Source organism: Hoplias malabaricus, chromosome Y, assembly GCF_029633855.1.
Source record: "Hoplias malabaricus isolate fHopMal1 chromosome Y, fHopMal1.hap1, whole genome shotgun sequence".
In the NCBI taxonomy this organism is placed as follows: domain Eukaryota; kingdom Metazoa; phylum Chordata; class Actinopteri; order Characiformes; family Erythrinidae; genus Hoplias; species Hoplias malabaricus.
In genome coordinates this window covers 24,533,949-24,559,979 of record NC_089820.1, presented here as the reverse complement: position 1 = coordinate 24,559,979, position 26,031 = coordinate 24,533,949, and the positions used below count along the sequence as shown (strand labels likewise).

The 26,031-nt window shown below is 44.2% G+C and overlaps 1 protein-coding gene across 1 annotated transcript in view; it reads left to right on the top strand.

Annotated features, from left to right (window-relative positions):
• LOC136678417 (PDZ domain-containing protein 2-like) overlaps window positions 1-26,031 on the top strand; it is a 143,123-nt gene that overhangs the window by 37,709 nt on the left and 79,383 nt on the right. The window contains exon 3 of the mRNA XM_066656472.1: window positions 22,919-23,393. Coding sequence (XP_066512569.1) covers window positions 22,919-23,393 — 475 coding nt within the window. The remainder of the gene's footprint in view (window positions 1-22,918; window positions 23,394-26,031) is intronic.

Sequence of the window (26,031 nt, the reverse complement as noted above, 5' to 3'; positions counted from 1 at the left end):
AACACACCACACTCCTCACAGACAGTCATATATTGGATTGAAATCAGATCACTCAAACCAGATTTGGAGGTGGTTAGAGATGGGTCTTGTCCACATTTAACACAAGTGTAAACAATGCATTTTCCTCATCTGGATACAGTTACACGAACACTGTGACTGTGATGCATTTTAAGACTGTGGATGCATTTTAACGAACTGTGACAGAATATGGTCGAAATAAATCCTGATACTATCCAGATACAAAAATCATGTTAATGTTAGGTGTAAATATTCCTTAGCGTTTTAATGTTTCTCCCTGAAACAAGCTGCTGGACACTATACATTGCCATGAGTTTACAGAAAATTATAGCCTCTAATGGAAAGTCCTGTAGAGATAGAGAGAGAAAGCAAGTAACGGGAGGTTGGGATCATTCATCTGTTACCTGTGCCACCAATGGAGTTTATACCAGCATAATATTTCAAATATTTAATTTTAAATCAATAAAACAGTGCTTACACACTGTTGGCTTTTGCAAATACTTTGTTTAAGTTATTTTATTATTTATGATAATAAATAAGAGCAGGGTGGCACAGTGCTGTAGCAGGTAGTGTCACAGTTACACAGCTCCAGGGACCTGGAGGTTGTGGGTTCGAGTCCCGCTCCAGTTGACTGTGTGAGGAGTGTGGTGTGTTCTCCCTGTGTCGGCGTGAGTTTCCTCCGGGTGGCTGTATGTGAGGAGTGTGGTGTGTTCTCCCTGTGTCTGCGTGGGTTTCCTCCGGGTGATTGTCCGTGAGGAGTGTGGTGTGTTCTCCCTGTGTCTGCGTGGGTTTCCTCTGGGTGACTGTCCGTGAGGAGTGTGGTGTGTTCTCCCTGTGTCTGTGTGGGTTTCCTCTGGGTGGCTGTATGTGAGGAGTGTGGTGTGTTCTCCCTGTGTCGGCGTGGGTTTCCTCCGGGTGACTGTCTCTGAGAAGTGTGGTGTGTTCTCTCTGTGTCTGCGTGGGTTTCCTCCGGGTGACTGTCCGTGAGGAGTGTGGTATGTTCTCCCTGTGTCTGCGTGGGTTTCCTCTGGGTGACTGTCTGTGAGGAGTGTGGTGTGTTCTCCCTGCGTCTGTGTGGGTTTCCTCCGGGTGACTGTCTGTGAGGAGTGTGGTGTGTTCTCCCTGTGTCTGCGTGGTGTTCCTCCGGGTGATAATCCAATGTAAAAGACAAAGTAATGTTTTTAAGTTATATTTTGTTCCTGGAGTGATACTGGAAGTGTGTTCAGTGAAATGTTTCAGGTACTTCTGTGTGTTTTTAAAAGCTGCTCAATGGGGTAAAACCACGAGCATAGACCACAAACCACACATACATTCTTTATATTCCTTCAGCAGATCTTCACTGCTGTGAACAAGTCCACCTGCAGAGCTGAGCTTGTGTCCCTCACCACTCCACCACACAATGTGGAGGTCATCTGTCATACTTCAGCTTAAAAGCATGCCTCCACCTTAAGGACATATGCAAAAGTGTGAGACACTCCATTATAGGCTTGGGGGGTAAATTTAGACAAAAGATTCATTTTATATTTATACACACTTCTGCTTAATCCCTGTCTTTTCATTCATTTGATTGTGTATTCCAATGTTTTATAAAACACAAGGATTGGTTTCTGTATCTGCTGCACACCTCCATTATCCAGGCATGGCCATAAATGACATCTTTTTACTGTTATATAGGTTCTATCTTTATAATATTGCCTGACACAGGTTAGAAAGCTTGTACAGTTCAGTGGTTAGAGGTTTAACGCTACTCCATTTTGCTATTTCTTTTATTTTGTCTGCTGTTACGTATGAAAATATGAAAGGTGTCTTAAACTTAATATCAATAAATAGCATGATTTTAAATAAAAGGTGATAATCTTCGTAGTATAATGAATGAATAATCCAATCACCCAATTTGTAATGTACCAAAACGGAAGCCAATAGGAACCCATACACTGTAGCTATGTTTAAAGCAGAGAGTCATGTTGGAGTCATTGGCAGTGTGGCTGATGTCCTGATGTTTTTGTTTCCGTAGCGCTAACTGCTTTACAGAGGGGAAGGACCATCTGTCACTGTGGTGGCAGTAATCTCAGGGAGGCTGCTCTGGCTCACTCTTCAGCTCCCTGTCTGTTTGTTTGAACTGACTGTGGACTCTGGCTGTAGTGTCATTACAGTTGACGTCTGATTGACCTTGTTTTGTTTACTTCATTGTCTTATATTTGGAACTGCTGTAATTTGCGGTCAGCAACTCTTTGTTTACTGTGTTTGTGTGATTTAACTGAGAATGTTGTAGATATGGATGTGATACTGGTATTTATGATCTAAATGTAGGATTAGCTTTGATAGAACATGTACACCGTTATTAATGTGAAGCAGTGTGTGTTGTTGATGAGGGAGCTATTTTTTTGCAAGGTTAAGCACCACTTAATGGAGCTCCATGAATATTTCACGTTATTGTAGTTACTGACATATATAACTATGAATTAAAATGAAAATAGCAGCTTAATTTGCTTTAAAACTGACAATTTTATTAAACTGACGGAAAAACCCGAGCTCGCTACGGAAATTCTTGAACGCAACCGTGACGTCACTGGTGGACAACAGCTGAACAACGCCGAAGTAAAACACCATTATGACCGACTGTTATGACAGTATCTAGCTAGCTAAATAACCAACACTATTCATGACAATAGCCGAGCAATAAGCTAAACTCAAATTTAGAGGTACCGTTATTCTTGTAAATGTGATCGAAGTCGAACTCGAATTCATCCGACACTATAAACCTCGGTAATGCAGCTACGTAGCCGAGTATAATCTGAGCCACCGAGTTTAGCAAGTCAAGCTAACGTTAACTAACACCAACTAAAACAGGCGAAGTGAGTGTCCTTACCCTGTTTACCTCCATGTTACAGAGGCTCTTGAACACCTTTCGTTGGTGTCCTTACATGCCCATATTGTTGGAAAAGCGCCAGTGAAATGAGCTACAGATAACGGAGTGAGCGGATGGTCCTTTCCAAAGTGCCCGTTTAAAGTGGACAGATTTAGTCCATTTTCTGGATATTGTGGGATCTTTGGGCCATTTGTGCACAGATGTCCCACTGTACATTGAATGATTGCAGCCAAAAACAACTCACCTTTTCGTCATTTTGCATTAAATTAAGTGCAGCTTCTAGAGTTGTTGTCCACCGTCTACGTCACAGGCAAGACGCCTATTAGAGTTTCCCAACACCATTTGGGGGGGGGGGCAACAGTCTTTTAAACCTTATTCCTTCAATTAGTAAGAAATAACATGTTTTCTGACTATCAATAAACACAAGTTAGGAACTCAAATTCCACTGTATTTATTTGTTTGACACTTTCATATCACTGCTGCTTAGCCTTTAAGAATATGAGAGAGTTACGGGCCAGTTCCATGCGGTGCTTTGGGTTTAAAAATGTGTGGCAGGAGGAAGAACATTTTGGCATAACATATGATTGGTTACAGAATGATAAACAGCTTGGCGTGTGGTGGTGCTCAGCCTAAATTTCAAGTCAAAATAAGTGTCTTACACTTTTTTCAAGCCTAATTACAATAAACTTACTTAAACTCACTGTGATGAATTGTTTTGTTTTGCAGATGTCTGGAGCATATACATGTTGTATGTATCAAGTTCAGTGTTGTTGAGCTTTTATGGCATTTGGCTGGTGTGTTTTTTATTTTATTTTTTTTACAGGGGTAGTTGAATGCGGTTTTGTGAGTCTTTATATAGGTGTTTTCTGTTTAAAATGTGGAATACACACCTTTGTTGTCAAGCAAAAGCACAGCCTGTGGTTTATTCATTTGGAAACTATCCAAATGAAACGGCCAAGCAATAAATAGATGTATGAATGAATGTGATCTATGTGCCAGAGAGTCAGACCCTGCCTGGGCCATGGGCACATCAGAGTAGCCAATCAGTGTTGAAGTGGAGAAGGGAGACAGTGTTTTGCAGACAGGTACACGAACCATAGAATAAAAGCATATAAACATCTCCAGGCAACATAACACCACATCATTTAAAAAGTATGCATCTCAGAAACTCAGAAATCCCCCAGTTTACGAACCACTGTATACTCTACATGACATTGTTGTTTGTACAACATTTGCTGCAGTCACAGCTTCCACTTCTGGGAAGGCTTTACATATGAGGTTGAAACTCTGAGTGGTTTAGTTACGGGCTTCACTTAATTCCAAAGGTGTAGAGCTACCAGGTACCGATGATGGACGATTAGTTCTGAACCATAAACACTTCACCGAAGGCCATTTATACCCGCCAGCTTTTCGAAGTACAGTAATATGGTTTCTCAGGTTGTGGTCATTTTTTTCAGCCCTCCTGAGTGAATATATAATCTTTTCTAATTTAAAAAGAGGTGGGGGGTCCTTGAGCCAGCAGAAGCCTGTGTGCGCTGACTTGCAGTCTAATAAAGTCCTCTGTGGCGCAAAGGCAAAAGCATCTGTCTTTGTGTTATTCATAGAAACAATGAAACTTCCTGGTACACCAAAAATAGCCAGTTCCAAAGGCTGCATCTCAACATCAGATGTTCCAGATAAAGATTTAAATGGCTTTAAATTGGGCTGTGCATTGATTAACAACCCCCCCCCCCCCCCCCCCCGGAAAATAACATACAACGTTTTCTGCAGTTAATTGTGATTAGTCATTAAGACTGTTTAAATATAAAATAAAAGAAACAATGTAAGATAAATGGAATTACTTTTTATATTCATTCATTCATTCATTATCTGTAACCCTTATCCAGTTCAGGGTCGCGGTGGGTCCAGAGCCTACCTGGAATAATTGGCGCCAGTCCTTCACAGGGCAACACACACACACACTCACACCTACGGACACTTTTGAGTCGCCAATCCACCTACCAACGTGTGTTTTTGGACTGTGGGAGAAAACCGGAGCAACCGGAGGAAACCTAGACACAGGGAGAACACACCACACTCCTCACAGACAGTCACCCGGAGGAAACACAGGCAGACACAGGGAGAACACACCACACTCCTCACAGACAGTCACCCGGAGGAAACCCACGCAGACACAGGGAGAACACACCACACTCCTCACAGACAGTCACCCGGAGGAAACCCACGCAGACACAGGGAGAACACACAACACTCTTCACAGACATTCACTCGGAGGAAACCCACGCAGACACAGGGAGAACACACCACACTCCTCACAGACAGTCACTCGGAGGAAACACACGCGGACACAGGGAGAACAGGGAGCTGTGTGACTGCGACACTAACCTGCTGCACCACCGTGCCGCCCACTTTTATTTTAAAATATAATCACAAAATTGTGTTTGGGAGGGAGATAAATGTGTAGTGTGATATGCAAGTAAGGAAGTTTATGAATGAGTGTTAGTTATGATATTCAATACATATTTCTGCCTTAATAAAATGTAATCTACCTTCTGAACTCAACAGTAGTGATGCTGTGTTACGTGGCCTCTCTAATGCTCTGGATGGCATCAGAACATGGCAGATATGTTCCAAATAAAGTGCAGAAGATTCCGCAATGCTTTACAGTTAGGGTGGCCACCTTGACAATGTCGTCCTATGTTTCTTATCAAGGCTTCTGATGTGCGTGGCTTTCTGCTATGTCCTTGTTTTTGTAAACCGTGATTAATAAATCCATTGTAGAAAACACTTAATAATAAGAGATCTAAGTTCAAAGTTCCAAAGTACTTTCTATGACTTGTTTAATACGTTCCCAATAAACAAGGAACGTCCCTGGACGTTCAAAATAGGTCTAAAAGTAGTCTGTCCGTCAAGGACATATTTTAAACGTCAATGGACGTCCAAAATCCATCGTAATAAGTTAGTTAAGTGGTGACCAATCGATAACGTCAGTGGACGTCCAAAATGCGTTTTATACATGTAGTTTATTTCGGGACCAATTAATAACGTCAATGGACGTCCAAAATACGTCTAATAGTCGTCTTTTCAATGTCTGTGTTTGGACGTCTTTTCAACTTTCATTTTCCACCTTAAGAGAACGTTGATTAAACGGCAGTCATTACGTTATTTCAACGTTAAATCAATGGCTAAATGTTTACTGGGTTATTCCTTAGTTGTCAGTCACCATAACACGTTCTGAAGTATAATCTAGTGTTTAAGGTGAGCTGTGTGTCGTCTCTGAGTTTAACATTTATTTCAGATGTTGCATAACCAAATGTTAATTTTTTTTTCACAAAGCGATGTGAACTTCAAATTCTCAAGCGTGTTTGCAACTTAATTCTGTTCCAGTGTTTATCTGTGAGGAGAGGTCCTCAGCTCCTGTCTGCTGTATGCCTCTGAAGTACACTGTTTGACTTGGGCGAGTATCTTAATAGCGTTCAGATCACCTTATAGTAATGGAAACCATGTGTCGGCTGGCGTTTCAGAGCTACCAGATTGGTCAGCTGTTTTGAAAGCTAGACCCTCCGCTGCCCTCATTCCCCAAAGTAAAACACAAACGCATACACCCAAGTTTGTTTATATAAAGCTCATTTAGCAATCAAAGAGGGAGGGATGTCTTGTTCCCCTTCTGAACATGTTCTGTCTGTACATGGCGGGCTTGTGGTGGGCACCATTTCCTCTCTATAAACTTGTGTCTGTACAAAATGCTGAGTGAGGTCATTCCTTCAGTTCCCCAGCAAATTTAAGAATGTCTCTTCTACAGGATGTAATCGGAGGAGGTATTGTACATTCTCACCATCTTGAAAAGTAAATGTAATCCTTGGTTTGAGTTTGTTCCAGGTATGATCAGTTGAATAAGGAAAACACACCAGTGTGTACACTGTTTTTTTCCCACTTTGAAGTTTAGCTTTCAGTTAATCAGTAAACAAATCAGTCTGCCATGTCTTGAGACAGACTTTGAGGCCAAGACAGTATACTGTAAGAACCCCGAGGCTAACATTTACCAAAAGTGTTTATTCAAGTGTGCTATTAGTATACTTTCAGTTTTCATTTTGCAAACATATCAGTGATATTCCAAACACATTTATACGTAAGTGTACTTGGTTTATACTAACAAGTATACAGAAATATCTAAGTATACTTGGAGTATACTTGTATATTTGATCGAGATACGCTTAAGAACCTTATAAGTTATAGTTAATTGTACCTACATACTTGTTTATTTTTAGCTATAGTTGCAATATAGAATACAACTTAGATGTAAACTAGTTGCTTAAACCCCTAAATATGGTTTACTTAAAGCACAGGGTGAGTCAAACATCACAGGACACCATTTTCATTTCAGAAACGAAAGGAAAAATAACATATCTGAATGCCCCAGGGAGTAATGGGTGAAGGGCCTATCTTTTAGGCTATATTCGGAACATGGCCGCCATCTTGAAAGCTGCCATATTGGATTAAGAGCAAGTTTTCCACTGGGAAGGTGGTCATGTAGCATATCAAAGAAGACCAGAATTGTCTCAGAAATTGATTTCCACAATTAGATTTGCAATAACTCTTGTAGTTCAAAAGTAATCAACCCGGGAATTTCAACACTTGTGTTGTTCATTACAGGCTTGTTACTGAACAAAATGCTCAGTGTTACCTGACAATGCTACAGGAAACAGTGCTCCCATACATTCTGACTGAAGATGGTGCTGAGCATTTAAGGTCTGGTTGAACCTTACGGTTTTGAACTTATATTTCAAATCTGATTACAGTAATCGATTTCTGGGGAAATGTAACGTTTGTTCTATGAAAATCTAGCAGGTTCATCAGGGGACTTTAGAGAGGGCTGTATTGAGTTTCAAGTTTGCACATGCTGCTTTGTGTTCAGATTTACCAGTTCAGCTGCTATGGTTTAAAACTTACAGATGAAGAGATGAAAAGCTTGGGACAGCCAGTTTAGTTTTTATTGAGAGTCTTATAAGACATTAATCACATTTTAATGGAATGAATTGATTATAAAACTTGCTTTTTTCCTGCGCAGAGAATTGCAACATGGCCTCCAACGTCAAACTTTGTGCCGTCACAAGGTCCTGACTAAACTTTTGGAGACCATAATGCCTCAACGTTTGCCTTTGCCATGAGTTTAATTTGTGATTAGCAAAGATAGGTTTCTGAACAACGGGGACTTGCATGAATTACAGATTTGTTGCTTGTAAAATCTTTGCTTGAACTAGTTGAAAGCACGGTCCACCTACCTGTGTGGACACTTGATCCGGATGGTACCACCTCTGCCTCAGGCATGACCTTCTGCCTCCAGCTTTTTGAACTGTAGGACCTTGAGCTTCTGCCTGGAGTGAAATCTACCAGTTCAACAGCACTTGAACTCAGGTACTGGGGAATATTTTGAGTTGACGGAACATATTTAATGCAGATAATAAGTAAGTCCTCGGGCATAATGGGAAGTGGAAGTCAGGATGTGTCTCTTCCTCTCCCTGAACTTGGGATCCTAACTCTGGGAATGTAAACACATTTGTTATTAGAGATGAGTGTTTGTGATGCATGCGCATGTGATTGAGCACGTATTCAGGTCATTGCCTTGTGTATGTTACATAAGAACGGATCCAAGGGTGTTACAGGACTGTAGATTTCTGTCAGCAGCCTTTACTTGAAACTGTCAGAGAGGCGAGATTGTTATAAATGGTATTTTAGTCAAGCGCTCAGCCAAACTTGACCCAGAAAGATTTACGTTGAGCTATTTCTTTCTGTCCTTTGCACCTTGAAAATTGCAGTCGTTGGTTTTGTGTGTCTATTATATGTTTGTTGTTGTTGTTTTGAACATATAGTAGCTAAAGGATTTTGTTGTTTTGTTCTGCTTAATTTTATAATTGTTGTAACTGGACATGCTGTGCTTTCATGGCCAGGGATTTATGAACACTATACATCTCTAAGCTTGCAGATACTTCTGTGAATTCAGCTCCTTTGAAGTGCACCAGAGTTATTTCAGAAAGATTCATTACGTCCAAACATTTGCACCGTGCCACTTTTTCTGTATCAAGTTCAAGTACATTTTTGAAAAATACAACTGTGCTTGCTTGATTTTTATTTTGGTCTCTTCTTAATAAGAAAAAGCTTGGTAAATTGTGGGATATTTATCCCACTTTCTGCTATAAACCTGCACCATTAATACTATAAAACATTACAAATGTTGCAACAGCCGAACACTTGGTGGTTGTTTCTCTGCTGTGTATTTAACCAGCTCAGAGTGACTTGGGTTTGCACTTTCACAATCCAGAGTCAGGCATTCATTTGTGAACTGGTTATTCTTAGGACATTGTGCTGGTTGTTTTTCTCAGATTTAACCTGGGAGTTTTCTGTGAGAGTTAATCTGCTCGATTTTCCAGATTTACGTGTTGTTTGGTGCTGTTCTTTTCATGCAGTTACATTACAAGCAAATCTTAATCCTGTGTTTTAATTTCTAATGTGTTTGCGGCTGAGCATTCACATATTTTCTCTTCAATCATTCACTGAAATCAGTTATTAACAAAAATGTAGCTCACTTCATTTCGTGTCTTGATCCTCCCTGACAGTTCACAAATGGAGGCGGGTAGAATTCCGTTTTTGTGTCTTTACAATGTAGAGTCTTATTTCTTTGGTCTGTGTGCTGAGGCACATGAGCCTTGGGTTTGACAACTACATAACTACTTATCCTTATTTTGGTCATCCATTATTTTATTTTATTTTTTTTTAAAGCAGTCCTAAAAGTTTCATCTTTAGTAAAAAAAAAAACATTTTTATCTGTGTTTTTTCCCCTTGAGATCAAAGTATTAGTTGTACAAAAGTTCTAAATTGTTTATTGTGAAACATGACAAAATTCAAAAACATCCTCCTGCTCCTTTGTTATTTTATGTTGACTGTTGTGTAGAATTAAAATTAGTGTTACACAGATACCAATACCGTATCTGTATTGGCAACGATTCTGGCACTTAAACACAGTATCGGTAGCGGCTACAGAGAGCTCAGATACCATAAGTGTGTTGGAAATATGGCCCCCTACTCACTATTCCCTACATGTAGTACACTTGGCACTTTTTGGAATACACGCCATGAAGCAGATACTGACCTGCAGATTATAAACAGACTGGGTATTTCACACTACACTACACGTAGTTTTTTAATGGAGAAAAAATTCACACACAATACACGACTGGGGATAACACACTACACAACCCCAAACTCCGCAACCAAACACACAACTCACTTTTCCTCAGAGACACAGATAAATACGGAAGTACAACTCACTGTGGTTATTGTTTGCGCTGTTATTTGTGTAGATCCACAAAGAAAAATACGTAAAAATGTCTTTGGGTCGTGGACGGGAAAAAAAAAACATAGTCTGCGCGGTCTCTACACACTGCAGCGGGAGCTGGAGATTAGTAGAAAAGCACATAGTTCTGCCTTAAATGGTTCAGAAATATTAGCCGGAGCTGGAATTGAAAAGTAGTATAAAGTTGGAATAAAGGCTGTAACAGTGGGTTTTGTGGCTCATTATGTTCTCCTACAGGTAATACTTGTTATCCGGGGACATGTGCATCCAGCTCTATGCAATATATTGTAGTTTTTCATAGTTTTACTCCATCCTCCACTGTGGAGCTCCACTGCAAGCACCTGTGTTTAATTTCTGTGCTCTGTTCCCATTGGCTGTTGAAGGGACTCGGGGTTGAGTTGGTGGAGAGTTTACACTACGTGACTATGTCCTAAATCAGGTAAAAAAAAAAAAATCTAAAGTTTGATATGCTGTGACTGGTCTGAAAAGTGATTTAGAGGCACCCTAAATCCGAGTCACCCGGAGGAACCCCACGCAGACACAGGGAGAACACACCACACTCCTCACAAACCGTCACCCGGAGGAAACCCACGCAGACACAGGGAGAACACACCACACTCCTCACAGACCGTCACCCGGAGGAAACCCACGCAGACACAGGGAGAACACACCACACCCCGCACAGACAGTCACCCGGAGGAACCCCATGCAGACACAGGGAGAACACACCACACTCCTCACAGACAGTCACCCGGAGGAAACCTACGCAGACACAGGGAGAACACACCACACTCCTCACAGACAGTCACCCGGAGGAAACCCACGCAGACACAGAGAGAACACACCACACCCCTCACAGACAGTCACCCGGTGGAAACCCACACAGACACAGGGAGAACACACCACACTCCTCACAGTCACCCGGAGGAAACCCACGCGGACACAGGGAGAACACACCATCTGAGGTCTGAACCAATCCATATTCGCGAGGGATATTGGATGATTTGACCATGTACTGCATGAATCTTCCCTGCTTCTGAGTGGTCACACGTGCTCAGTATATTTACGTTAAAAATCATCTGCCGAGTGTGTTCATGGTTTTCAGCCGCTGGCGAATCAAAGTTCATGTGTGTTAGTACAAATGATCTTAAAGCTGAGTGCCAGAGGTGATACTATTTTTTAGGGAGAGTTTATTCGATAGCATCTGGACTAACGCAGCAGAAACTGCTTTCTCTCGCTCTGCAGCAGCCCAACAGATGTTGCTTTCTGCTGCTTGGCAGGGACCCGAGAGAGTGTCTGCTTTTAAGTCTGTGAAACTTGGCAGGAGCAGAGCCACTGCTCTGGGAGACTTTTCCCCTCCTCTCTGGAGATGATCGTGGCCCGGAGGAATCAGGGGGCACAGGAAAAGTGCGATGCAGTTATGCAAGCAAACGTAATCTTATAGCTCTGCGTGGAATTTCCGTCTGGAGGCTCGGTTGATGGCTGATGGTGAACACCGTCCAAATTTCCTTGCTGTGGTTTGCATTGCTCAACCCTGTTCTCACGAAGATGCGAGATCTTTCTTAGCATATGATAGCCAGGTGCACACATGGGCTTTGAATATGTGCATTTTCTCCCCGTTCTCATGGCACCCAGTCTTGGGAAGAAACATGTCAGAGGTTTCGAATGGAACAAATATCTGAACCAGCCTGAACCCTTATACAGCTTAGCGTTTCTTCTAACACTGAAATTGTGAATGGCAAATGTTTATGTAGTAATGAAAAGCTTTTTTTTTTCTTGCTGCACAATTTGATTTGTAAATAATGTAAATATGGCCTTTTCCAATGATAATCAGAAGTCTATAAAATGCAGATGAGCCCTGTAGCCAGTGAGTATGTGGGCACAGCAGGTGGTGCTGGGCGATTTTTGACCGCGAAGCAATTTCGTATTTCACATTCATTCATTGTCTGTAACCCTTATCTAGTTCAGGGTCGCGGTGGGTCCAGAGCCTACCTGGAATCATTGGGCGCAAGGCGGGAATACACCCTGGAGGGGGCGCCAGTCCTTCACAGGGCAACACACACACACACTCACACCTACAGACACTTTTGAGTCACCAATCCACCTACCAACGTGTGTTTTTGGACTGGGAGGAAACCGGAGCACCCGGAGGAAACCCACGCAGACACAGAGAGAACACACCACACTCCTCACAGACAGTCACCCGGAGGAAACCCACGCAGACACAGGGAGAACACACCACACTCCTCACAGACAGTCACCCTGAGGAAACCCACACAGACACAGGGAGAACACACCACACTCCTCACAGACAGTCACCCGGAGGAAACCCACGCAGACACAGGGAGAACACACCACACTCCTCACAGACAGTCACCCGGAGGAAACCCACGCAGACACAGAGAGAACACAACACACTCCTCACAGACAGGCACCCGGAGGAAACCCACACAGACACAGGGAGAACACACCACACTCCTCACAGACAGTCACCCGGAGGAAACCCACGCAGACACAGAGAGAACACAACACACTCCTCACAGACAGGCACCCGGAGGAAACCCACACAGACACAGGGAGAACACAACACACTCCTCACAGACAGTCACCCGGAGGAAACCCACACAGACACAGAGAGAACACACCACATTCCTTACAGACAGTCACCTGGAGGAAACCCACACAGACACAGGGAGAACACAACACACTCCTCACAGACAGTCACCCGGAGGAAACCCACGCAGACACAGAGAGAACACAACACACTCCTCACAGACAGTCACCCGGAGGAAACCCACACAGACACAGAGAGAACACACCACATTCCTTACATACAGTCACCTGGAGGAAACCCACACAGACACAGAGAGAACACACCACATTCCTTACAGACAGTCACCTGGAGGAAACCCACACAGACACAGGGAGAACACAACACACTCCTCACAGACAGTCACCCGGAGGAAACCCACGCGGACACAGGGAGAACACACCACACTCCTCACAGACAGTCACCCGGAGGAAACCCACACGGACACGGAGAACACACCACAAACAGTCACCCGGAGGAAACCCACGCAGACACAGGGAGAACACACCACACTCCTAACAGACAGTCACCCGGAGGAAACCCACGCGGACACAGGGAGAACACACCACACTCCTCACAGACAGTCACCCGGAGGAAACCCACACGGACACGGAGAACACACCACAGACAGTCACCCGGAGGAAACCCACGCAGACACAGAGAGAACACACCACACTCCTCACAGACAGTCACCCGGAGGAAACCCACGCAGACACAGAGAGAACACACCACACTCCTCACAGACAGTCACCTAGAGGGAACCCACGCAGACACAGAGAGAACACACCACACTCCTCACAAACAGTCACCCGGAGGAAACCCATGCAGACACAGAGAGAACACACCACACTCCTTACAGACAGTCAGGGTGCTCCGGTTTCTCCCACAGTCCAAAAACACACGTTGGTAGGTGGATTGGCGACTCAAAAGTGTCCGTAGGTGTGAGTGAATGTGTGTGTGTGTGTGTCTGTGTTGCCCTGTGAAGGACTGGCGCCCCCTCCAGGGTGTATTCCCGCCTTGCGCCCAATGATTCCAGGTAGGCTCTGGACCCACCGTGACCCTGAACTGGATAAGCACTTTATTCCCAGGATAGTTCCAAGTCTTTATTATTTGTGTATTGTTTAAATTAGTTCTATGTTGACTACATTTAAGGACAGCTTTCATTTTGAAAAAAGATCCAGCTATAAAAACCTGGCTTCATAGTTAAAGGCCGGTCTCATTTCTGGTTCAAGGTCAGGGTTTACACTCCTGAAATGCTGCTACAATTTAAAATATATTTGTTTGTTGACATTTTTTTCAGGCTCAATTGTAGATTGTCTTGTTTCTGTGAAGAAATGGCTATTTTGTAACATACGGCATGCTTCAAAAATAGACACAACATGTATTTTTGTGCTTCACCTGCGTCACCTGCTCTCCCTAAAGTTCTTCTGAAATCGAGGGTTTTTTTTTTTTAAGGAAAAGCAGGAATGGATTCTTAAATTTCAGTGATAACTGTGTGGCATTCATTCATGTGAACACTGAATATTGGGTGTAGTTCGGGACTAGAGACACAACTACACTCACTCACTCACTCACTCACACACACATACTCACACACACACACATACTCACACACACACACATACTCACACACACACACATACTCACTCACACACATACACACACATACTCACTCACACAATACTCACCCACACACATACTCACACATACTCACTCACACACATACTCACACATACTCACTCACACACATACTCACTCACACACATACTCACACACATACTCACTCACACACTCACTCACACACTCACTCACACAATACTCACTCACACAATACTCACTCACACACATACTCACACACACACAGTCACTCACTCACACATACACACACTCACTCACACACACATACACACACTCACTCACACATACACACACTCACTCACTCACACATACACGCACTCACTCACACATACACACACTCACTCACTCACTCACTCTCACACACACACACACTCTCACTCACACACACACTCACTCACACACACACACACACACACACACACACACACACACACACACACACACACACACAACTCCAGCTCCTCCGAAAACATACAGACTGGAGCTCCATCGTTTCAGAGAACGCAGTGTCAGTGCTTCAAAGCCAGATGCTGAGGTTATCTTTACCCCTCTAGCCCATGCTTGACATTGTACATGATGACTTAACGTTCATGTGCAGCTGCTCCAGAACATCTCAGTTCATGCCTGTTTTTCAGTGCAGATTACACAAGCTGTGTATATAAGTAACTGAGTTAACTATTTATAAGAGGTGTCTACACTCTTTACAAAATGGAGTGTAAGTCTCCTGACGTTAAATTTTTAAAAGATAAAAGTTTTGATGACCTCCTTCTATAATTCGTGGCCTTATGGTCAGAGAAGTGGGTTTGGGACTAGAAGGTTGCCAGTTCCATCCTGACGCAAGACAGGAATTTTGTTGGAGGGGGGGGTGAAGGAGCAGCGCTGTCCTCCGCCCTTAATCCACGGCTAAAGTGCCCTTGAGCAAGGCACCTAAGTCTGAACTGTTCACTGGGCCCTGAGAATCCAGGTGTGTGTTCACTGCCACACACTCTACTGCTATAATCCTTATTCCTCTCTGTTCTGGTGAATGTGCTAGTAGTGCTACTATGAATGGCATGTATGGCCAGTTTTTATGCCACGTATTCTGGTTCTTCTGTCATACATTTCTTCCCCAAGAACCCACCGTCTTGTTCTTGGGCGAAACAGAAGCGGCTGTGGAGGGTAAAGATGTTTAGACTTGCATCCGAGAGGATTCCAGAGATCTTTGTCCTGCTGGGAATGTAATCAGCCGAGTTATGAATGCTACTCTGTAAGGGCTGAAGGGACAGTAGACATTCCAGAGCAAGATAAGCCCCTTTATGTAACAGTGCTGGTGAATGTGGCGTAGAGCATCAGCCTGTATGGAGACCTGAAGATGTCTAGAGGCTTGTCAGATCTTTCTCGAGTTGTCTTTATCCTTTACGTCACGAGTTGGTGAAAACCCTCATGAATAACAGATTATTGTTTCCATAGATTTAGTTTGCTTCACTCTGCAGAGCTCCATAAACAGATCCGAATGTGGCAGTGTTTGAGTTTCATTATTTAAACGTTGGCACAATCTGAGTTTCTTGATTTTTCAGCACATTTTGTATCTACACAAAAAAAAAATCAAAGACTCTTCACACTGGGACAAACGGCTCGGGAAAGAAGTGGGTCATGAAGAGGAAGACCAAGGCGCTCCGTATTTTCTTTCACCCAGAATAAGAGTGCAGAGAAGCCACGAGAGGAGCCGTGTCAAAAGAACTGATTGCATCAAAGTGTTTGGCAGCTGAAGGTTGTCCGGATGCTGCTTGCAAAAACTGTCCGCTGTTTTCTTGCAGCAATATTGGGAAAGAGAATCCCTCCGGGCTCAACATTTACCAACACACATCTGTCTTTGTTGTGTTATTCAACTTTCTAGCATTTAAATACGTGGTGTATTGCAGACGGGACTCCATTTTAATCTCTTTAACTCTAGCGAGCAGATAGTGACCTCATGTGCTTGGTGTTGGTGGAGTATCATTGTCTGAATAATCTCATATTACATGTGTGTAAACATAATCTAAAGCCAAAAGTAGATGCAAATCCAGCATCAGACAGAAATAAACAGATGCTGGGGTAGGGATGTGCAGTATCCACTTTTTTCCTACCGTCTCAACATATTATCTCGGTATACGGTATTATCGTGGGGAGGGGGTGCTCTGTCAGGCTGCACTGAGCCTTATATCCGTGAGCAAAGTCAAGTAAATTTAGCTAAACACAGCCAGACACACGCGTTGACGATTAAAAACATGTTTCTGAGAGAGAAAATTTCATCAACTGGTGCTGAAGGAACAGTAAAGTTCAAAAACAAGCGAAATAAGTCAGTTCTACACTGTTTAAAAGTACCGCTGGTGCTAACATGCGCTTGTGGTGTAGCACAGCACAGCAGATTTTTCAGTGAACTGAGGCTCTAAACACACATAGAGGATAAAGCCATACACATGTGAGCAGCACAAAGTTGAGTGAAGGGTTTTATGAAAATTATATCTGTTTACATCTTTCTTTCTCTCTCTTTTAACCCAAACTTGTGTTAAATGCACACAACAGAAATTTGACACCCCACACACACGTCAAAAATACAGCCCTCATTTTGAGCTGCCGTCCACATTTTTAAATACCGTGGTACACTGTATTATCGTTATACTGCCCAACCCTATGCTGGGGGTAAATCAAAATCAGTTCACCTCTGGTGTTTTTTCGTACCTGAAATTGTCAGTGCATCTGCAGGCTGTGTTTGAGTGACGTTATAGTCAGTGGGGGTTAAAATGGTGGTTGTGTTTGTGTGACTCTCTTTGTTTATCCAATCAGTGATCTAAACTGATTTTAGCTCTGCCCATATGTTCTAGCACAGTCCACTTGGTTCCCCAGAGGGTACCTGTTTTGGTTCTGTTCTCTAGCATGGCACAGGTCCCTTAGCAGTGGGGTATGAATGACAAGTTAACATTGTCATTCATACAAACCTGCAACTTAACAAAACAAAATGAAGTGATAGATCACTTTTACAGTGGATATAATAGCAGTGCATTGTGTGTTCCATTGGCCTTGCTCCACCCACTGCAGTAGCTCTTTAAGCCCTGCTTTGCGAAACACTGAATTAAAAAAGGGTTGTAATAACAGTTGCTAAATGTAGCTTAACTTGCGCATATGACCATATTTGGGGAGAAGAATACTAATTTTAATTGCACCCAAGCATTTTGTTTTCTGTAGTGTTTAGAGTATATTTTGAATGTATTTTTGAATGTTCACACTAGGTAGATGTGTGGGTATTGGCCGAAATGGACAGTTACCTGGCTTGCTGTGTGTACAGCTATTGTGATTAACCCATGAGTGTTTTCCCACAAACAAAGTGCCACAAACCCCAAAGTCCAGTATAAGATTAACGCTTTACCACGTGCCATTTTTCCTTTGTGATTGCCTTGGTTCCACGGTTTGGTTTGATATCAGTTTTTCAGTGTTGACAGTAAGCATCGACGCCTGATCTGTATTTGTTTCTTTCTCAGATGTTGGCACACACTGTTCTTTGGTTACATGTTCGACACTCTCATTGTTTGGCTCACGATCTGCGTTTGTAAGCAATTGCTTTGTTGGAGCATCACATCAGCATTGTCACCACAGAGTCACATTGTAATATGTGGGAAGCCGTCCTCCCCCCCGCTCTTTTGTGGAACTGCAAGCCTGACAAACAGAAGAAGAGCAAGCCCTGCACATAATATTGAGGGTAGAGTAGATCCAGACTCCCATGGGGAGAAAGAGACAGACCAATAAACAGAGACTGTTGATGGATGAACATGAGTTGATTCACCTTCAAGGTGTGTTGCTCTTCCTCTTACATAATTACTCTTGCTCATCTACTAGGTTCAGTTGTTCTGAACAGTGTCTGAAATCCGAGGACTCTTAGGGTGTGTTTATCCTGGTCAGCTCGCTCTGTTGGTGCAGTTCAGTAGGGGCTGTGCCGTAACGTAGCTTATTGATAATTAAGATGAGAGAGATTCTGCCTTGTTTATGTGATGACATCATTCAGTTATGTTTAATGTGGCTTTCATTCATTACAAGAGGCGTTTGAGCACGGCAGCAGTACGGTGGAAAGTGGCTTTGAGGTGGAAGATATTGTTCCAGAAAGGAGAGCAATTTCCGTCTTGTGGACGGGGTTTAGTTACAAAATATCAGCTGTATAACACACCATGGTAATATGTGAAATATGCAGGAAGCCTGTAATCTCCTCAAACAGAAGCACCCTGTTAAGAAAAAGTAAAGTATAAAATGCAGTGAAGGGCTCGGCAGCCAATGAGCTCTAGACCCACAGTGACTCAGTATCTATTCTGTGTTTGTTTTTATTATTGTTTACATTTTCTCTTTTTATGCATGCCCTAAATTTCCAGGACTTAGTTTTGTGGTAGATTTATTTGTTACAATATTATACTAAAAAACTGTAACATTTATTTTATTTCAGTAGTATGTTCTTGATTCTCCCTGTGTCTGCGTGGGTTTCTTCCGGGTAACTGTCTGTGAGGAGTGTGGTGTGTTCTCCCTGTGTCTGCGTGGGTTTCCTCTGGGTGACTGTCTGTGAGGAGTGTGGTGTGTTCTCCCTGTGTCTGCGTGGGTTTCCTCCGGATGACTGTCTGTGAGGAGTGTGGTGTGTTCTCCCTGTGTCTGCGTGGGTTTCCTCCGGGTGACTGTCTGTGAGGAGTGTGGTGTGTTCTCTCTGTGTCTGCGTGGGTTTCCTCCGGGTGACTGTCTGTGAGGAGTGTGGTGTGTTCTCCCTGTGTCTGCATGGGTTTCCTCTGGGTGACTGTGAGGAGTGTGGTGTGTTCTCCCTGTGTCTGCGTGGGTTTCCTCCGGGTGACTGTCTGTGAGGAGTGTGGTGTGTTCTCCCTGTGTCTGCGTGGGCAAAGACCCACCTTCTCTGTTTCTAAATCAATTCTAAATCAAATCCGAACACACAGCGAAGCAGAGGCATCTAAACAAACCAAACACAATATGTGATGTCACCTGATCCCAAACTAAACCTGCCTCAGACGAATAGTGCGTTCAAAATAGCAGCGTGCCTCATTTACTTTGTGCAGTGGAGGAATTTCCGACTCTGTTTTGACTCTTATATCCATTTTACCACTACTTTCTGCTTTTTCAGTTGGTAAAAGTACAACCAGTTAAACACGACTGGATTAGGTGATAAGTGCGGTGATGAGTGCGACCTGCTACTACAGAACACAACTCGTACACCTCTTTATTTTAGTCTGATTTAATAGATATCTGCATGAAAGGATTAAAATGGGTGTCATATTCTTGTTTGGTGCAGACAAAGGGAACTGAAATACACATTTAAACACAGCCTTATACACTGTAAAGTTTCACCTCTTTGCATCATTCTTCAGAATATTCTAAAGCTATCTCTCTTAATTACAACAGTTAACAGGTAGTCTCTCCGTTACCTTAACAACTACCAGTGCGGAGCATTTAGAGATTCTTTTATTGACATCAAAGACTTGGTTATTACTGTAAGAGTTCTTCGGAAACTGACGATGTTGGAACAGAAGTGTTCTGAGTTTTAGATCACATCAGAAAATGGCAGTGATGATACCGATAGTTCATCAGTATAGATTTATTGAGAAGAATATTCTAATTTAATCAGGTGAATGTGACAGCCCTGCATTTTCCCCCTGGCCTCAGGCCTGTAAAACAAGTTACAAATCATTGACTATTGTTCTTTTTAGCAATGTTAGAAAGGTCTTAGTTAATGTGTAGCGACTGTAATCCTTTCGCTGCTGGCCACGGGGGTAGTCAGTCATGTGGGGCTTTTTAGAACGAGGCTTATGGAAATCCCAGTGTTCTGTTATGAGGTTTGTTTGAGGGGAGAAAAACAAACTTTGTGAGAAAAACAGTTGTGATTCTTTTAACCAGAAGTTAGGACACGGACGTAAAGGTTAGTGAACCTACTGTGTTTATCCGTGTTGTCCATTGTGAATGTTTAAATTGTGAACAGCACAGTGCTGCATTGCTGCTTTATTACTGTTGCACTTCCTTTGTTTGTACAGATTTATGATTTGCAAAGAATGCACCTGAAAACTAACCCTTGCCATATTCCTCTGGCCTTGCATCACAGAATGAAAAAGGCACATACACAATTAAAATAGTATTTAATAAGAGAAAAAGAAGATTAAAATGATTTAAACAAAAACTAAAATGGAAAGGAGTAAATTAGAATATAAAATATACAAGTCCCACTACAGAATAAAGAGTGAAGAATGTTTTAGTCTTGATCTGAAAGTGTCTAGATCAGTGTGTCCTTTTTTAACTGGTTCCATTTAAGAGCGGCTGAGTAGCTAAACGCTGCTTCTCTGTATTTAGACTTTACCTTAAACAGGACTAACTTACCAGGTCCTAAACGTCTGATAAATACATCCCTACACCATTTGAAGACAGTAACAGCAGCTGGAAGTCTATTCTGTAACAGAAGAGCTGGACATTAGCAGCACTTTCACAAAATGGTTCTTGTAGATGTTTGTATTGTCAATAATGTAACGTTCTTCCAAATATTTAGAAACCTGTGTGGGTGTGGGTCTGGGTGTGCGGGTGGGGGTGTGAGTGGGTCTGGGTGTGGGTGGGTGTGTGTGTGGGTCTGAGAGTGGGTGGGTGGGTGTGGGTGGGGGTGGGTGTGGGTGTGTGTGGGTCTGAGAGTGGGTAGGTGTGGGTGTGTGTGAGTGGGGGTGAGTGGGTCTGGGGGGTGGGTGTGTGTGAGTGGGTCTAGGTGTGGGTGGGTGTTTGTGTGGGTGTGAGTGGGTCTGGGTGTGGGTGTGAGTGGGTCTGGGTGGGTGGGTGTGAGTGGGTGTGGGTGTGAGTGGGTCTGGGTGTGTGTGAGTGGGTCTTGGGGTGGGTGGGTCTGGGTGTAGGTGTGAGTGGGTCTGGGTGGGTGTGAGTGGGTGGGTCTGGGTGTGGGTGGGGGTGTGTGAGTGTGTGTGTGAGTGGGTTTGGGTGTGGTGGTGTGAGTGGGTCTGGGTGTGTGTGAGTGGGTGTGGGTCTGGGTGTGTGTGAGTGGGTGTGGGTGTGTGTGTGTGTGGGTCTGAGAGTGGGTGGGTGTGTGTGAGTGGGGGTGTGGTTGGGTGGGTGTGGGTGTGTGGGTGTTTGTGTGAGTGAGTCTGGGTGTGTGTGGGTGGGTCTGAGTGTGGGTGTGAGTGGGTCTGGGTGTGTGAGTGGGTCTGGGTTTAGGTGGGTGTGAGTGGGTCTGGGTGGGTGTGAGTGAGTGGGTGTGTGTGGGTGGGTGTGAGTGGGTCTGGGGGTGGGTGGGTCTGGGTATGTGTGGGTGGGTGTGAGTGGGTCTGGGTGTGTGTGAGTGGGTGTGGGTGGCTCTGGGTGTGGGTGGGTGTTTGGGTGGGTGTGGGTGGGTGTGAGTGAGTGTGTGTGTGAGTGGGTCTGGGTATGTGGGTGGGTGTGAGTGAGTGTGTGTGTGGGTGGGTGTGAGTGGGTTTGGGTGTGAGTGGGTGGGTGTTTGTGTGTGGATGGGTGTGAGTGGGTCTGGGTGTGGGTGAGTGTGAGTGGGTGTGGGTGGGTCTGGGTGTGGTGGTGTGAGTGGGTCTGGGTGTGTGTGGGTGAGTGTGAGTGGGTTTGGGTGTGTGTGAGTGGGTCTGGGTGTGGGTGGGTGGGTGTTTGTGTGTGAGTGGGTCTGGGTGTGGGTGGGTGGGTGTTTGTGTGTGGGTCTGGGGGTGTGTGGGTGGGTGTGAGTGGGTGTGGGTAGGTGTGAGTGGGTCTGGGTGTGTGTGGGTGAATGTGAGTGGGTCTGGGTGTGTGTGAGTGGGTCTGGGTGTGGGTGGGTGTGAGTGTGTCTGGGTGTGGGTGAGTGTGAGTGGGTGTGGGTGGCTCTGGGTGTGTGTGGGTGTTTGTGTGTGAGTGGGTCTGGGTGTGGGTGGGGGTGAGTGTGAGTGGGTCTGGGTGTGTGTGGGTGGCTGTGTGTGTGTGTGGGTGAGTGTGTGTGTGTGTGGGGGTGGGTGTGGATGTGTGTGTGGGTGTGTGTGGAGGGGGCAACACAGTGACATAATGAGAAGAGTTGCCTTTCCTAAAGCTCCAGGGCCCTGTGGTTGTGGGTTTCTACTCTGACCTTGAATTTTTTTTCACTCTGTGTATGTGTGAGTGTCCCCCATAGTCCTAAAACACATGTCTGGAGGTGGATCAGCTGTGACACTGTCCACAGTTGTGTGTGTGTGTGACTGACTGGGTGAGTGTATGACATTGTACAAAGATATGCGTGATGGACTGGCGTCCTGCCCAGGGTGTGTTTCTGCCTTGCGCCCAGTGCCTCCAGGTAGGCTCCAGACGCATTGTTACACTGAACTGGATGAAGTGGCTACAGAAGTAACAGGTGTGTGTTTGTGTGACTCACATAACTCCTGGCTGAGAGAGACAGCAGGTAAACTCACATATTTGAATCATGATAATTGACTGTTCTTCCTCTTTTGCCGTGCAGTTATCTGGCGGACCAGTGCTGGAATGGCGGCTGTATCTACCTGATCATGTTGCGGAGGATAAAGCGGAAAGCCCCTCTCCCTCCATGCAATGGCAGCGGCGGAAACTGCACGGAGACACAGAGAGAGCATCGCACCAGCGTGTCCTCAGAGCCGGCCGGGAGCCCCACACACAACGGCAAGAGAACACGCAAATTTGGCGTCATTTCCCGCTCCTCATTCACCCGGGACAGCAAGGACAGCAAAGATTTCGAACAGGAGAATGGCTACAGTTCCATGGAGACCGAGGTCACGCCACCAGATGCCAGTAGCCCACTGGAAACTCCTACTGAGGACAGACCAGTCCTAGGGCTCTCCTCGATGATGATACCCAACCACATGAAGGCCGGGAGCACTGCCACTTTGCCCTGCCGCTCCCACACTCGCCTGTCGGAGAACTACAAGTCTGAGTCTATCAGCAGTGACCCATCTGGCCAGGTAATGCATTTAACACTTTAAAGTATTACCACCTTTTCACACAAGTGAACACAGTTCTGGGTCTTAATGAAACATCTGTGGCCTGCATTGGTCAAAATACCATAAGGATCAAACACTACAGCAGTTCTCCCCCTGTCTAAACAGCCCTGTTCAGAAAGGCTGGTTACAGCACCTATTCCTTTGTATGAATATGAGCTGCTGTTCATTGGGACCCAAGAGGAGCAGAAGCTCTGTTTTTTTAGTCATTTACGCTGTTATCTTTCGTCTTTTTCACTCTTTTACTCAGTGCTCTTATTTTTCTGCGCTCATTGCGTCGGTTTTAACCTCTCCTTTTCTCTCACGTGAATACGAAGAGAATGAACTTCCATTCAATCATTCATTCATTATCTGTAACCCTTATCCAGTTCAGGGTTGCGGTGGGTCCAGGGCCTACCTGGAATCATTGGGCGCAGGGTGGGAATACACCCTGGAGGGAGTGCCAGTCCTTCACAGGGCAACACACACATTCACTCACACACTCACACCTATGGACACTTTTGAGTCGCCAATCCACCAACCAACATGTGTTTTTTGGACTGTGGGAGGAAACCGGAGCACCCGGAGGAAACCCACGCAGACACAGGGAGAACACACCACACTCCTCACAGACAGTCACCCGGAGGAAACCCACGCAGACACAGGGAGAACACACCACACTCCTCACAGACAGTCACCCGGAGGAAACCCACGCAGACACAGAGAGAACACACCACATTCCTCACAGACAGTCACCCGGAGGAAACCCACGCAGACACGGGGAGAACACGCCACACTCCTCACAGACAGTCACCCGGAGGAAACCCACGCAGACACAGGGAGAACACGCCACACTCTTCACAGACAGTCAGCCGGAGGAAACCCACGCAGACACAGGGAGAACACACCACACTCTTCACAGACAGTCACCCGGAGCGGGAATCGAGCCCACAACCTCCAGGTCCCTGGAGCTGTGTGACTGTGACACTACCTGCTGCGCCACCGTGCCGCCCCAATAAACTTCCAATACGTAAAATTAAAGAACCTTCCTATACAGACACTTTAGTTTATTCTTCAGTACATTTAAACGAGCAAATAGTAATTTACTACAGTGATCCTTCCTTAGTTTTGAAACTAACTATTAATATTGACACCTAGTGTCTTGGATGTGTCAGAGATTCAGTACTAAATCTATTTTTAGGGATGCATCGGTATGGGAGTTCTGGTCCGATATCACACACGTTGGTGTTAAATACAGAAAGAATAGATTTCCCCTGATAAACATTATTGACAATTGTAAAATTACATTTTTATTTAATTATTATTTAATTTCTTTGAAGATACCCAGCTCTAATACATTCAAAGGGGAAAAAGCTTTGAGGCCTCTGCCCAAATTTGCAAATTCCTCTGGAGCCCCACCACAGATACAAGGCTTCTGTTTGAAAAAGATCTGCTGATTATATGTTTCACGGACGGTATATTTATTACTAGTGCTGCAGCTTAAAGGGAAGGACGACAAGGTACACTTACTTCAGGAACAAGCAATCGGTTTCATTTTTAGGGACCTGCAGGCGGTTAAGGGATTGCTTTAAATAAGCCCTTCGACATTTTCATCGGCAAATTAGTGCCTACATTTTATAAGTAGATCTTAAAAAAGGCAGATGGCTTCACTGATAATGTTCATTAATTTGTGGTGGTTTATTGCTGTTTGGAATGAGACACTTCATAATAATAGTTTGGAATTTGAAGGTTAATCATAGTGTTGACATCCAACTTTGTGAAAATGAGCTTTATAAATCTTTCATTCTCAATTTCAGCATCAAGTTAAAACACACTATAGTTACACCATGTTTGTTTTTCTGCATTGGTAAGCAAAGACGTGGAAAGCCAAAAGACTCAAAACGTGTTAGACTTGTCACGTGTCAGTGGTTTTGATATAACAAAGGTCAAAGTTCGTAAGAAATTAAATGAGTTATAAAACAAAAAGGCTACAAGTGTAGAGACATTTTAAAAAGTTTAGTATGTAATAAATGGATATAATGTAAGTGCCATTACGCATAATCTTTAGGGCGGGGCCCAAATATTCAGATATTCATTCGTTGGGTAGTAAATCAGTTTATAATTTTGAGATTCGGATATTATTATTTTTTGGATAAATGTGGCTAACTCCACTCCACATGTATTTAGCGTTGTCAACATAAAAGTCTTGAACGAAACCTAAAACATATACATAAATAATTTTACATTTTAAAACATGTATTTTGGCGCAGCAGTTTAGTGTCGCAGTCACACATCTCCAGGGGCCTGGAGGTTGTGGGTTCGATTCCCGCTCCGGGTGACTGTCTGTGAGGAGTGTGGTGTTTTCTCCCTGTGTCTGCGTGGGTTTCCTCCGGGTGACTGTGTGGAGTGTGGTGTGTTCTCCCTGTGTCTGCGTGGGTTTCCTCCGGGTGACTGTCTGTGAGGGGTGTGGTGTGTTCTCCCTGTTTCTGTGTGGGTTTCCTCCGGGTGACTGTCTGTGAGGAGTGTGGTGTGTTCTCCCTGTGTCTGCGTGGGTTTCCTCCGGGTGACTGTCTGTGAGGGGTGTGGTGTGTTCTCCCTGTGTCTGTGTGGGTTTCCTCTGGGT